Source organism: Martes martes, assembly GCF_963455335.1.
Source record: "Martes martes genome assembly, chromosome: 5".
Lineage (NCBI taxonomy): Eukaryota > Metazoa > Chordata > Mammalia > Carnivora > Mustelidae > Martes > Martes martes.
The window spans coordinates 130,663,279-130,678,299 of record NC_137892.1 but is presented as its reverse complement, the minus strand read 5'-3'; the positions used below and the strand labels follow the sequence as shown (position 1 = coordinate 130,678,299).

The following is a 15,021-nucleotide window of genomic DNA, read 5'->3' as shown; positions in this document are numbered from 1 at the left end:
AAATCATGTAAAAGATTTTTGCGAATGTAGCTCATTGCTAAGGGAGCTCATGCTAATCTAGCTTCAGAAAGACTAAACTTTGATTACAGGTGCCAGTTTAAGAAGTTATTACCTGAGAGTTTCACACATGGGGAAATTGAGTCAATGTCATTTATTCATAGAAATGTAGAATGTCATATGTAAATAATCATCTTGTAGATATGCAAGCCCAAATCAATGGCTTTGATCATTGTTCTTCTGTGAGAGTAAAAATAACTTAGGGAAGATATAAAGCTATAAAATTATTAAACCTTTAAAAGCAAATATCACAGATCTTTAGATTCTTGAGAGTTTTAATTTAGATACTTGAAAGTTTGAATATATATGTATATTTGAATATATATATGTGTGTACATATATATATATATATATATATATATATAGTAGTGAAACAGAGGGAGAGAGAGTCTTTTGGAACATATCTAGAAGGCTTTCAGATGCAATTTATGAGCCATGCATAAAAACAATCACATTTTGTTTTTGATTGCAGAGTGAGGCTAAATTACATCATTTGCTCTTAAATAAAATAGGGCTTTCGGTGAGTTTTGGCTAACTCCTAAAATGGGATTTACGATTACTGAGATAAACCACTGTTGAGAATATTCATATTGGCTTGCTGTGAGTCCTGAAGGCTGTTCTGAATTGTTGGGGGAGTTAAATGTATTTTGATTCATTCAAGCATCTTTGGGATATGTGTTTGGCATTTTAAGAGAATTACTGTGAGGAGGGCAGTAATCACTTGGATCTTTTAATATGTTTGCTAACCAGCCAATACAGTTAATACACTTTGATCCTTGGTATGGAGGTATATGGAGAATGCATGCTATGCAGTGTATACAAATTTGTCTGTTGAACACTATTTCATTTTCTCAAATGCAATACTTCATATTGTTAGATATCAGACTGTCATACTTTGAGCAATTCAGAACTGCACATTTTTAACAGAATTGTAGGGTGTTGGGTTGGTAATAGATCTTTGAGAATATTTAGGCAAACAACTTTTATTTGGAAATGCTTGGAAACTAAGACCTTAGACAAATACATTACAAGAATCAAATGAGAATACATTCAGCAAACTTCTTTTGAATCTTTCAAACTTTCCTGTGTTGTGCTTTTTTTTCTCTCAAAAATAAATCTCCCATATCTGAGCAGTTTCCCCTTATAAATTTAAGAGAAACTAAAACATCCTTCAAAAAATATGTTTGCCTCTGCAAATCTAAATTTTCTCTGTGGAAAGATAGGATTAGTCTGGTAAAAGAAAAAAAACAACGATGTGTTTCTTTTTTGCAAAATTGCTCCATTATTAAAAGAATGCCTGAATAACTCTGAGTCATTTGTATTTAATTATGTAAATCTAATGAAAACATAAAATAGTCCTTACCTTTCAGACAATTATTATATGTATTTAGACGTGTTCAGTTAAATAAATAAATACTCTCCACTGTTCAACTATTATTATTTAAGCATTCACAGCTAAAAAAATAAATTAAGCCATGTTTCCCTTTGGGAACAAGTGGCCATTTATTCCACATTAGAGATGTAATAGCTCCACAGAATATCCATGTTTGTCAATATTTGAAGTGTAGTGATGTCAGTAAGGTGTGGAGAATCTCTGGAGTTTTAACCAAAACTATTTCCTCACTCCTTTTTTATTCACTGAGGTCCATACTCTCATATTCTCAAATTCTTCCCCAGCCCCTTTACGCTTTGTCTTAGACAAAGCAATTTCCACTTCCACTTCTCGTCCCCATTGTCCTGTTCAGCAAACCTAAGATTTTCCTTGGGATCCAACCTCTTTTCAGAGCTGTGTGAGACTGTAAATAGTAAACCGTGCCCCGCCCCCCTTTGCTCTCACAAATAACTTTTCCTGTCACGTTAGCGAAACACACATTTCAACATGTATCCACCCAACTAGAAATCTCAGTTTCATAAAATTACGAAGATAAAGCGTAGAACTGTAAAACCATTGGTTTGATATTAAAAGCTCTTTTGAAGGTTTAAAACCAGTATTTCTCATTCAGTTTCTGCTCCCCTTCCGCCTAAGGTACTGGCCCGTGGCCCCAATCAGCTGTGCTGGCGAGCATCCATACTTGAGAAAAGCGTGTTTCCTTTGTCAAGAAAGGTGAATTCTTTGTCTGGCATTTAATAGGTTACTCTTGGAAACAAATCCAGGACCTTATGCCCAGGGCCTTTAAATATCGCCTTTCAATAATTCTTAAGGGTTGACGGGGCAAATCAGGGCAAGACTTCTACCACAGAGACCCTTCAAAGCCCCATTGGACCCATCAGAGTCTCCACAGGAAGTGGGGCCAGGATGAAGGAGGCAACTGAGGCAGGGTCACCCAGGCTCAGGGTTGGATCTTGTCTTCATTTCAGATTGTGACATTTGGTTCATCATCGACTATTACTTTGATTCTGGTTTTTTAAATGTTGCGTTAAAATATTATTTGCCTTGATTATTGAGATTTGGGCCGCTTCAGATTTTGTGCATGAGGCCTCACCCCTGGTACCCTTGTCCTGGCCTCGCTTAGGGAGATCTCCCTATCTGATGGCTCAGTGGCAGAGAGAGAATATGTTTGAGTTTGGGGAAAAGAGAGCAATGATTTCACTGGGAGAGTATTCAAAATTGAAAAGCAGCCAAGTATTACACAACTGATAATATTTTCTTCTGAATAACTGCGATGGAATTATCTTTGTCTTGTAATAGTTTGTGACTATGCCATGAAATTCTTCCTATATAGAAAAGCTCATGCTTTTCATGCCCTAAAGCTATAAAGAAAATGATGAAGAACAAAGTGACAGATATTAACAGAAATGTTAATTGTCCCCGGGGAAGGAAGGAATGTGGCTTTTGGCCAAAAACTCCAAAATGAGAGGAGGAGGAATATGGGTCTTCTGGCTGGATTTGCTCCTGCATCCTTGATGAATTTAAGTAAGGTAATTTATACTTTCTTTGCTCCCTTTTAAAAGCAGGAGTTCTCTTCACGATTGAATTATTGTTGCCGATTTATAAAAAAAATAGATGACATTTTTAAAAAGGACAGAACCAAAATTGCTTAAGAAAAGTCCCTGCCTCCCAGTGCCGGTAGCAGGCATAGTTAGTCCTGGATATAACAGCAAATCTTTATTCCATCTTATTTTCCTAGAAAGAGGACATATTAAATAAAGTTCTAGAACCGAGCTAACAATTCAGTGCATGTAGCTAGTCACGCTTGCTTAAATTTTTGACCATTACTTGCAGGACTCAAAATAGCTATTGACGTTCATCATCCAATTATTCTAAAATGACTACATTTCTTTTGTATTGGAGAGAATAAGTAATTTTCAAATAGGCAGAGCATGTAATAAAATTTTGCTAGGTGCAGTGCAGATGAACAAAATAATCAGACTTGGGTTTTATGGCACATATTCTAGAAGGAGAGAGGCATAAGAGAGATAAATCTTGTTCACACAGCTTAATGTCATAAATTATGAAAGTAAAATTCATTAAGAGCCAAATAGCACAGTAAAATTATAAATTAACAAATATAAACACTTAAATTTAAGAAGTCACGGGGACTTAAAAAAAAAATAAGCCTGAAAGTTGATAGAGATCACTTCTATTTTGAAGAGTAAATAACTCAGGTTTTAAAATAATAACATCTAAAGTTTAAAACACATCATGTTGTTTAAATCACCCAAGTCCTTTAGGAACTAGCCTACCTTGGCTGTGTACTTTGTAATGTCCTGCAGATGTTATGCTCACTTAAGTTTATAAATGGCAAAATAACCACCTTTTTTAAAGTGGGACGACATCCGTCAGGGAATCATTCACTTATGGAGTGGTCACTGGGTCCCAGAGACAGACTATTTATTTGATGAATAGAGTCTGTTGCCATTCCTGCCATTTATCCTTACACTTTTCAAGACTCCTTCATTCGACACAATAAACTCTATGTCAGGCTTTTAGGTCTGATTCAAAATCCACTTCCAAAGGGAGGTTTTGCTACTATCAAAAGCCTTTGCAAGGCCGTAGGCTGTCATAGAAGAGGTTTCTATAATAAATTACAAGGTGATTTTTTTTTTCCATCTCTAACTCTAATAGCACCGAAATGACTGTTTTGGAATTGGGTAACAACCAAGGAGGTACAGAGCAAAGAATAAAAAGACTTCAACTAGTACTGTAGGGAATAGGTAAAACACAGGGACAACTGGGAAACCCAGGTTCTTTTTACTTCCTCTCTACAGCCACGGGCTACCTGTAATTTTTTAATGACTATCAAGTATAAGCCCTCTTGGAGACCTTATGATGTAAAGGTAGAAAGAGGCAAATCTGTACTCATTAATAAAACAAAACATTGGATTAGAGTATATTGATAAAATAAAATATTCATGATATTAGTTTATTTTCTATTGAATTTATTAATAATCTTTATATATATTTATATATGTATGGCTTTGAGCAAAGACAAAAGAAATACTCTAATTCGTCCCTGATCATACAGTTGTTGTAAGAATCAGCTTTTCTACTATTTTCCCAGCAGCAGAAAGACCAATCTTTTCAATAATACATTTCTTTCTGTACAGATTAAAACTCCATACTTATGGGCTTAACTATGTACAGAGAAAAGAGGTCACTTTTCAACCAGCAATGGACTTTTATATTACAGGAATGTGAGTCAATTTTTTTCTTAACCTAAGCATTTATATTCATACATATATATGTATATAATTTACCCTGTACCATTTTTTTTTTAGTTTAACATATAAACCTTAGTTTTTTGTCCATTCTGTTACAAAGTGAATAAAAATTTTATGGTTGCACTGAAAGACCATGCAATTCAATTTTGCTTGTGTTTCCCAATAGTGCTCAAAATAAAAAACCAAAAATTTATATATAAAAATATTTCACTACCAAACCCATTAGTGCTATCAAATGTAAACCTTTAATAATTTAAAGGACCAATACATGATCTTAATAAATTGAAGTTAATTCTCAATATTTTAATAAAATAAAGGAGTTTTGTACTGATATGTAAATGGTCTTGCAGCTTTCCCATAGGTTCTGGGTCGACTGAACAATCCCCTTCTTACACCATTCCTGACATGCCATCAGGTATCACCAGCATGTTAATGACAACATTACATTGACTAGCATAGTTGATTACTTCCACACAAGCTGGGATCTGTTAGAAAGGAAACATAACAACTCATTTTGGTAGTATAGGTATTATATCCATAAAAGGCATAACAGGCAGCATGGATCCATTTTAGAGTTTTTGCTTTTTGTTTTGTTTTCTGTCCTCAAGTCTGTCTGGAGGCCCTGCCCCGTTTAATGTGTGATCTTTGTTAAGTTCTTCTTAAATGCATCGCCAGTGTCAAAGATACCGAAGACCTCCATTTTAGGTCATTCTCTTTAACTTAGGTTATTTACAGAAGTTGGTTATTAGGAATCTTCCAATTGTGTTCCAGTCATCCACCACATTTGTGGGATGCATTAGGCACAAATGATTACTAAGGGACTTCTCTGAGAAGAAGCAGATGTTCACAGATCATGGAGAGTTAAGGAAACAGACAAACAAACAATGCTCACATTCAGTTTGCCCCCTGCTTTCTGTCATCACGTCCATACAATTTCCAGCACATTCTGAGTAACGAATCTCCTATCTAAGGGCTATGTTAGTCACCACATGCCTTAAGATTTACTAACCATTTTATTACAATACACATAGAACAAAGCGTATGTTCCCAGACATGATGCTATCGTGTACTTAGTTATTTTAAATGAACACCAGGGTAAACTACCAACTACCAACAGTGAAGACACAGAACACACTGGCAACTCCAATCAAGCTGTGGTTTACAAATCATTACTTAAATAATAGTAATAATAGTAATAATATTAAATGAAAGTGAAAACCTCACTTCTAGACTTAAGTCAGAGATCCAAGTCAGCCTTACAGGAATTTTAAGATAGGCAATTAATGAATGGTTATACTCTTCTAGAAATGAGAAATACTGTAAGCCTCTCCCTACAGTGACTGATCTGAACCTATTTTTTTCCCCCCCAAAAGCATGCAGGGACTATTTTCAGATGCTTGGTTATGGCAAGAAGGAAGAAAAGTAATGATTTTTGGTGTAATACAAGCAATCTGTAGAATTGAGCATACAGTTTTGCATAAAACATTGCAGGTTAAAATAATATTGTAGGTTTCAAGCCATTGCATTACAGTTGAATAACTGTCACAATTAGGTTTTGTAAAATTTCAAACTCTAAGTTTTGAAGTGAAGCAATAAAACTAAATTCTTAAGTGATGACTTTTACCTTCATACAGCACAGAATAGCTATTTTTATTTGGGTTGAAAAAGTTATTTACAACTAACATTGAGTCTTGGTAAAAGTCCGATAACACATGAAGACAAATATCCCCTCAGCTTTCTGAAAGGTCAATGAACATGTTTGAGGTTAGAGATATTCCTAATGGTGGCAATGTTAGTCTCCAACCGTGGCCAAGCATACCGTGTGTTCTGTAACCTAATTCAAAATTGAAAGCACCAAAATACAATTTGGATTTATAAAATGGGACTTGCTATTTAATTCTTCATAATTAATGATTAACAATTTAGATGCAGAGACACAGCTAATGAAAGAAGTTTTGGTTGGTGCTATTCAGTAGCTCACTTGAGTTGCCTTTTAAAATCAGAGTTTTGTTTCCACTGAATCCAAGAACTCTTCATAAAGTAGAGAAATACATATATCAAAGGAATTCAGTAAAAGTAGGTTAAAAATAAATGATCTTACAACAACATTTTAAATCCTTTAATGATTTAAAGAAAGGAAGACATATAACACTGAATGCTAAACAGGTCTTTTGAACTTCTCTTGGGAATTTAGATAGATATTTAATAGTAGATATATATTTATATATTGTACATTTTGCATGTAGGCCAGAGCTGTCTAAAATATCTCTTCATAGTAGGCTATAGGAATCTATCAGGAGATAGAATAAAATAAGATCTGAGGAGATTCTCAGTTTATTAGAGTATTTCTTTCTGCTTTGACAATCAGCAGGGATCATAAATTTGAAGCAAATCGTGGCTTTTCTGCCTCTGGGTCTGTAGTTAAGACTGAGGAAGACTCTCTCGGAAGAGCAGCTGCTGGTGGAGGGGGTGCGGGAGGGGCTCCTCGGTTAGGGGGAATGGCTCCCGAGGACATCTGTCGGAACAGGGTGACTCGCGGGGGGACGGTGCCCCTGCCTCCCGCCTGCAGGCCCGGACCGTGAACGGCGGTCACGGGCTGAGGGATGGAGGCCAGGGACTCGCCCACCGTGGGATGAGGTCTGGAAATGAGAGTGGAAACCTCATGGGGCAGCGAGGGCTGCGAGGCCGACAGGGGCCTGACTTCCCGGGTCAGGCTGGTGTTGTGCAGCGCCTGCGTGCTCCTGTGCACTTCGTTTTTCGGCGTGGAGCTGCCGGGCGTCTGCGGCTGCGGGGGCGGCTGCGGGGGCTGCGGGGGCTGCTGGAGCTGCTGCTGCTGCTGCTGCTGCTGCTGCTGCTGCTGCTGCTGCGTGAGGGACAGCTGGGAGGCAGTGGGGGAGGCATAGTGGAAAGTTCGAGTGGCCAGCGGGCTCTGTACGGGAGGGCTGCAGACCGCGGTGGTGTAGGAGCAGGGCGAGAGGATGGCGGACGGCTGGGGGGTCTGCGTGCTGGGGCTGGGGGAATGCAGGTTGCTGTGGGACAGACTGGTCGCTGTGTACACGGGCGGAGACTGTGTCCTCATGCGGGAGGTCGGAGTCGTGGTGGAAGAGGTGGAATTCAGGGCTGTCACCTGGGGGTAATTGATCGGAGCGATTGCCTGCACCATCTCCCGGTCGTGCTTCACTATCTGCTTCAGGATCTCGTTCTCCTGATTGTTGAAAACGCCAGTGTTCAGATCCTTCTGGAACTTCTGCAGAAGAATGGAATTTTTCTTTCCTGTCAGCGAAACAAACAGAGCCACTCAGAAGGCTGCGGATGACGGACGATGAGCCCAGGGGAGAGTGGCTCCTGGAAACCCAAGTATGCCAGTGTTTCGCGGAAGACGCTTAAAAGCCAAATACTCACCTTTAGGCGCCAACGGAAAGGTGGCTCCTGCCCTTCACGCTTCCTGGATCTCTCTGGGAAATCTTACCTTCTATGCAAGTCAGGTTGAAGTCTGTAATACATGGCAAAAGCCATCTTACAGGAGAGAGGGAGATACTGGACATGAGGGCTACTTTGAAGGGTGGGAGAAGAAAGGGTATTTGGATCAGGATGGGCCTGGAATCAAAATTTAAGTTTAAAGCTACCTTTTTTCAGGAAACTACTATGGAACACTTACTATGTGACAGGTACCCTACAAAAGGCTTTAGGTAGACTTATCCCGTTTAATCCTCAGCTCTCGCAGGTGGATGTGTTTAGAATCCTATTTCACCCATCAGGAGAACGGGACATAGGAAGGTTGGAAAAATGCCCAACAGAAGCTGGTTACTAAGAAACAGGACTGTGGAAGGAAAACAGCAGATATGATCGCAGACCCTTCCTAAAAACCACGAACCAGCTGCAGGCATCGGTATGATGGGAGCACCTTCTAGAAGTGCAGTCAGTTAGGCTCCCTCCTACTTGGGGACCGAGATGCTGCATCTTACTGAGATGCTCAGGAGATTGTCACGCACAAATCTGAGGAGCCCTGTGGCAAGTCTCTGCCTTTGACCCGTGCCCTATGCCAGGGATCCTCCACCAGACATTCACAGTCTTCTCATCTCTGGAGCTTTGAAAAATACTGATTTTCATCTGGGCCCCATTAATTAAACCACAATAACCAGACATGGGGTCCAGATTTCAGATTTCAGTCCTTTCAAAGCGTACTTCCTCAGAGGACTTTTATGCACCGCCGGCTGAGGACACTTCATAATCCTTCCTTTTCTGAAAGGTCTTGGTGAGGATTAAGGGGCATCGTGTATGGCAGGTTCTCAGCTCCCTCTAGAACCTCAGTGAGCAGCACCTCTCCTTCCTGCCATTGTCTTTGGAGTGCTTTGCAGTAAGTAGACATTCTCTGGCAGGATGATGACAGAATCAAAATTAGATCGATGAAAGGGGAAAATTAGTGACTTTTGGTGACATCTTTGATAACATAATTCCCAGATACATATCGTAACTGAAAAGTGAATGAATTTGCCATACTGCTAAATAAAGTTAGAGTTAGAAGGAATACTTTTTAGTGGAAATATATGTTATAATTTACTTGGATGCTGGCAAACTATCATTTTAAATGACTGCTGAAATAAATGTTTCTCCTTATAGAACTGTTCTAATTTTCTCAAGAACAAAAGCTCCTATATCCGTAATAAATATAAATGCTTATTTAGCATATTGCCTTAACTAAATATGGTCTATATATATGAGCAATAGCACAGAATGAAGGATAATATTTCTTTGTGATCCTGTGAATAGTCAACATTTTGTAATGTAAATATCTGTGAACTTGTGGAGAAATAAAGATTTTAGTGCACTGTTAGAATTTTATAAGGATCAAAACTGCAAATGCTTGGTACTTATTAGCGATTTTATTGCCTGTGTTATTGAGTGCAAACCATTTCATGCAAACTTTCTTATAAAAATTAACTGGAAAAAGTTAGATGAGAGTGAAGCTGATCAGAGTAACAGAAATTCTTTATTAAAATATCCTGATTTTCATTCGGGAGGGTATGTGAAATGGTGAGTGCTGTGAAGTGTGTAAGCCTGACGATTCACAGACCTGTACCCCTGGGGCAGATAATACATTATTTGTTAATAAAAATAATTAATAAAAAAATCCTGATTTTAACACTTTCTCTAAAAATGTCTAGCTGGCTAAGAAGAAAAACGCATGTGTTCAAAAATTAGTCTCTAGCTCTACCGTGAGCACTCACATACCACAAAGAGGTAAATTATTTTCAAATTAAATAAAGATGCTTTCAGGAATGCCCACTTTTATGGGCACTGTCTCTCTCGACACTGTGTCCTATTACCTGTCTAAACTGTCAATATGAATTTCTGATAAGTGTGTGATGTCTAATGGTAATGTCCAAATACTACCTTTACTTCTCCTAACCTAATTTCAGAGCCTAATGCATCTGTCATCCCACTTCTGTAGAAGGAAAGAAAGATACAAAGTGCAGAAGAAAAGCTGACATAAGATTACATCAATCAAAAATCCTTACCTTTAATAAGAATGAAGGACTTGTTTACTTCCAAGTGATCCCAGCCCCATCTCGTTTGAGATCATTGATTCCTGCATCCCTCCCTACAACCTCTCTTCAAGAATATTCATTGTGTACTACGTACTGTGAATGTAATAGTGAATTAGACATGACCTCTCCATTTACAAATCTTAGCATCTTTAGAGCAACTGCAATAACAGAAGCAGTATTGTGATGGAGGAAATTCCTAGGGGGACAGGAGAACATACCCAGGATACTCAGCCTAGGAGCAGGAGCGGGCAGGAGGTCACAGAAGATTTCTACAGGGAAGTGATGTCTAAACTCAGGTTATGACAACGGAGTAGAGGTAAGCAAGGAAAAGGGTCAGAGCACGGTAGGGTGGGGGAAGAGGATTTAGGTGTAGAAAATGAATACATACAGCTTCTGACATCAGAATGTTCTAGCATATTTTGGGAAGCTAACAGCAAGCCAATCTGATCTAACTTTACTATAGCAAGTCTCCAAATCTTTTAACTGGTGTAACTAATAGAAGGTCTAATTTATATATTCTTATTGGAGAGCAGAGAAGCCTGTAAAATAAGTTGATGTTTACAAAGTAAAGCGTCTAAGTTAGGTACTTCTAGGAAGGCTTTTCCTGCTTGAGTCTGTATTACAAACGTTTCCAGAAGTTTCTACAGAGACAATTAAAATGTACAAGTTTTCAGTTCTCAATATAAAACTAAAAATGAAAAGTTGATACATAATTTTTTTAAAAACCTTGTAGAAAAATTATTAGGTTTGTAATGTAGACTCATACTATTATATTTTTGTTCTATTTTAGTGCTACCTAAAATTTTTATCATTGCTTTTTACCTGAAGATTCAAATTGTTTTGTCATCACTGGGGAAATCAGATTGAGCAGCTAATAAAAATAGAGATGATTAAATAAACCTAGAATACTTAGATGAGAGAGTTAGAGAGTAGAAATAGGGCTACAGCTAACTGCTAGTTCTATGCTAATTAATAGGCAACCTATTATAGCATTTAGGACTTAGGATTGCAAATATTTATCAGTCCACTAAAGTATAAATTGTACACAAAAAAGGTAGGAAATGGAAGAGAGTACCTATCCGATCTAGTCGGTCAATGGCAACTGTCTCGAAGGCTCGCCTCATCATTGGATATTCCTCCAGGACCTCATTGAAGTTGTCCACAGAAAGTGAATAAAGACGACAGTATGTATCAGCTCGAACACTGGCAGTGCGGCGGCCCTTGGTCAGCAAGCAAATCTCTATCAAACCAAGAGAGAAAGACTTGTTTGGTAATTTACTTTCAAAGACCACCAAGACCCACAATTTAAAAAAAAAAAAGTCTCATGGTGTCATCAACCAATGACTGGCAGCATTTCCTATTTTATCAGTAAATTCCTTCTGACAAAAATATCCAATTGACAATACTCAACCTTAAAATAATATTCATTGTTAAACAGTTAAATCTTTTAGTTCAAATGGAAAGCTAAAATGGAGTTATCTATCCTTCAGCCCTCATTCCAATCCATCTGAAATACCAATAAAAATGTAAAAGAGAGAATCATAAATCCACAATGGAGTTGAACACTGGAAGAAACTGTAATCAGGGAGCCTGGGTGGCTCAGTCATTAAGTGTCTGCCTTTGGCTCAGGTCATGATCCCAGGGTCCTGGGATGCAGCCCCACATCAGGCTCCTCGCTCTGAGGGGAAGCCTATTTCTCCCTCTCCACTCCCCCTGCTTGTGTTCCCTCTCTCTCGCTGTGTTTCTCTCTGTCAAACAAATAAATAAATTCTTAAAAAAAAAAGATACTGTAATCAGACAAGATTTTTATTAAGTTTGGAAGGCAAAAAGTAGATCATATGATATAGATAGAAACCAAAGTGAACCCACACACTGGCCTAGAAAGTCCTATGATCAAGAAAAATGAGACCAGGTTTTGGGGAATGCATTCAGGCATGCCTTACTTAAGGGGGGAATCTCATTCCCAATAAGATGGGCATAGAAAATTATATTCCAAATGCACAGAGAGGCTTTCTATTTCAATAATTTCTCAGAAAAATTCTTTTTGGAGAATTAGATTTCCAAAATACAGTAAAGCAAACATTTGCAAATTTGGATTTCCTTAGTTTCTAACTTAAATGAGTCTACAACTGATAATTTTTTATTTAATTTCTCTAAATTTATTAATTAAACTCTATAGATTTTGATTTTTTAAAAAAATTAGAAATATTTAAAAAAATTAGTTTCAGGATAACCAGATTGAAAAAAGACATGGCAGAAGTATTTCTGAAATACACAATTTCCTAACATAAGGAAATAATAGCAAAATAATTATTGAAAGAGGCCTAAACGCACACCCTTCTGAACTTTTTAAGTAAGTTCTGTTCATGCTGATAAACACTGTGAATAAATTATGTGGTAGGCATTATGCATTTGATGTTAGGGCTGGAAATACGAGTCAAACATATTATCTACTTTTGTGTTATTTCTATACTGATGATTTAAAAAAAATATTTCATCTTAATTGAGAGTTCATTTAAATGCAATCTGGTGAGAACAATAATACAGACTGTGGGTAATTCTGGAAGTATTAAGAAGCACATTTGAACCAATCTGGGAAGATAGCATTTTAGGAAATGCCACTGAAGCAACGACTTATGTTGTTGTTCACGCTGGTAAACATATAAATTTAATAAGTAATATTGTGGAGTGTTCACATTTGTGTGCATGCACGCATCTCTGTGTAATAGTGTATGTATAAAGATGAGTCTATATTATATTAAAACATAAAGCGTATCATCACATCATGGAATTTGCTGGCTACTCTAAACAATGTGATGAAAGAAGTATTTTTTAGCACTACCTCTCAATTAAATTCCTGTTGGTCACTAAAGTACTTATGCCATTTTATATAATTTATAATTGGGACATTACGGTGAGTAAACTGATGGGAAACCCGTTACTGCTAAGTGTTGCTTTCAAATCTGTGCAAGTTGTCAAGTGGAATGGTTAGGTTATAAACCTCATGGAAAATAACCAGTAAGATGTAACAAAGATCTTAAAAAGTATACATAGTCTTCAACCCAGAAATTTCACTGGACAATCTAACCCAAGGAATACTCTATAATTAGAGCAATGTTGGGAGATGGAGTGGAGAAGTGAGTTGGGGGAAATCGGAGGGGGAGACAAACCATGAGAGACTGTGGACTCTGAGAAACAAACTGAGGGTTTGGAGGGGAGAGGGGTGGGTTGAGTGAGCCTGGTGGTGGGTATTATGGAGGGCACATATTGCATGGAGCACTGGGTGTGGTTCATAAACAATGAATGCTGGAACACTGAAAATAAGTGAAATAAAATGGGGGAAAAAAGAACAATGTTTACATGGTGATACATATTTATTTAATAACATCTGAAAATGTGAGCATGCCCTAAATGTTTAACAAGTCAAGATACAACCAAGTACATGGCCACTAGATGAACTATGTGGCATTTGTGTAAAGGGAAGCTTTTAAAGTCAGTGTGATAACCATGAATGGTCATGAAAGCTTGAGTGAGAAAAGGATACAAGATTGTAATTACAGTCAGATAAAAATGATCATAATGATAATAATAACATCTACCAATATACCTTGCTGCAGATGAAAAACATTCCTTTACGCAGATGTGCATTTTTTCAATGTCTCTTTATATAAATTATTTTTATTTTGTGATGTGCGTAACTTATTTAAAAAACTAGTCATAAAATTAATATCTAAGTGCACAGAATAGGAAACAAAAAACAAGATATGAGGGAATGCAAACCTGTTAGTAGTGATTATGACAGTAGGAGATTTCCTCAACTTTACCTTCCATTCTTTTTCATATAGTTTTGTTTTGGCACTTATGTTTTTAATTTCCAAATGCTTTCCATTTTCCTATGTTTGTTGCTTTCTCATTATATCCTTTGCTTTCATTATAGATATAATGTGCACTATCTCCTGATAGGTGTTAAGAGTTCTGAATATGAATGACACAAATATGCTACAACATGGACAAACCTCAGTATGTTTCACAAACATAAGTGGAAGAAGCAAGACGTGAGTCCACATGTTCTATGATTCCATGTATATGAAGTATCCAGAGAAGGCAAATCTAGAGAGACAAATTATTGGTTGCTTGGGAGAGAGGGTGAGAAAGGAGATTCACAGTAAATGGGTCCAAGAAATCTTGCTGGGGTGATGAAAATGTTCTAAACCTGATTTATGGTGATGGCCTCATAATTTAGTAAATTTAATAAAAAAATTAAATTGTACACTTGACATTGGTGACATATATGTAAAATATATTGCAATAAAACTATGAAAGTGAAAAGAAAAATGGGCTTTTGTTTTTATATTTTATATATATTTTAGTGCCCTTCTGTTTTCTAAATTCTTTCTCTTCACTATTTCTGCCTCTATGTCCGAGCTTTTCCATGAATGTTTAATGGTTTCTTCAGGTAATCCATTGACATCCTTCCGCATTTAAGGATGAAAAATCTGGTGATGTGGCGTAATTTGTTGATTTGGAGTTTGTCTTTAGAGCAAAGGGATAGGCAATTTGTTCTCTTATTTCCATAAATTCTGGAATGGGGAAGGCTTTACTCTAGGGTCACTAATAAGTCCTAGTTGTCTGCCTTCTTCACCTGCTTTCAAAGAAGAACCTCAGGAGAATAAAATGCCTGGTTAGGGGATGCTGGGCAATGTGGAGTAAGGGACAGATAACACTTGTATCATATGCAGTCTTGGGTAGGGTC

At 37.4% G+C, this 15,021-nt stretch overlaps 1 protein-coding gene across 1 annotated transcript in view; it reads right to left on the bottom strand.

Annotated features, from left to right (window-relative positions):
- Positions 1 to 6,823: 6,823 nt before the first annotated feature.
- The window catches only part of HCN1 (hyperpolarization activated cyclic nucleotide gated potassium channel 1), a gene marked incomplete at its 5' end in the record, with an annotated part of 390,251 nt that continues 382,053 nt past the window's right edge, over positions 6,824 to 15,021 (bottom strand). The window contains 2 exons of the mRNA XM_080804646.1: positions 6,824 to 7,992; positions 11,344 to 11,508. Coding sequence (XP_080660772.1) covers positions 7,094 to 7,992; positions 11,344 to 11,508 — 1,064 coding nt within the window. The 3' untranslated portion in view covers positions 6,824 to 7,093. The remainder of the gene's footprint in view (positions 7,993 to 11,343; positions 11,509 to 15,021) is intronic.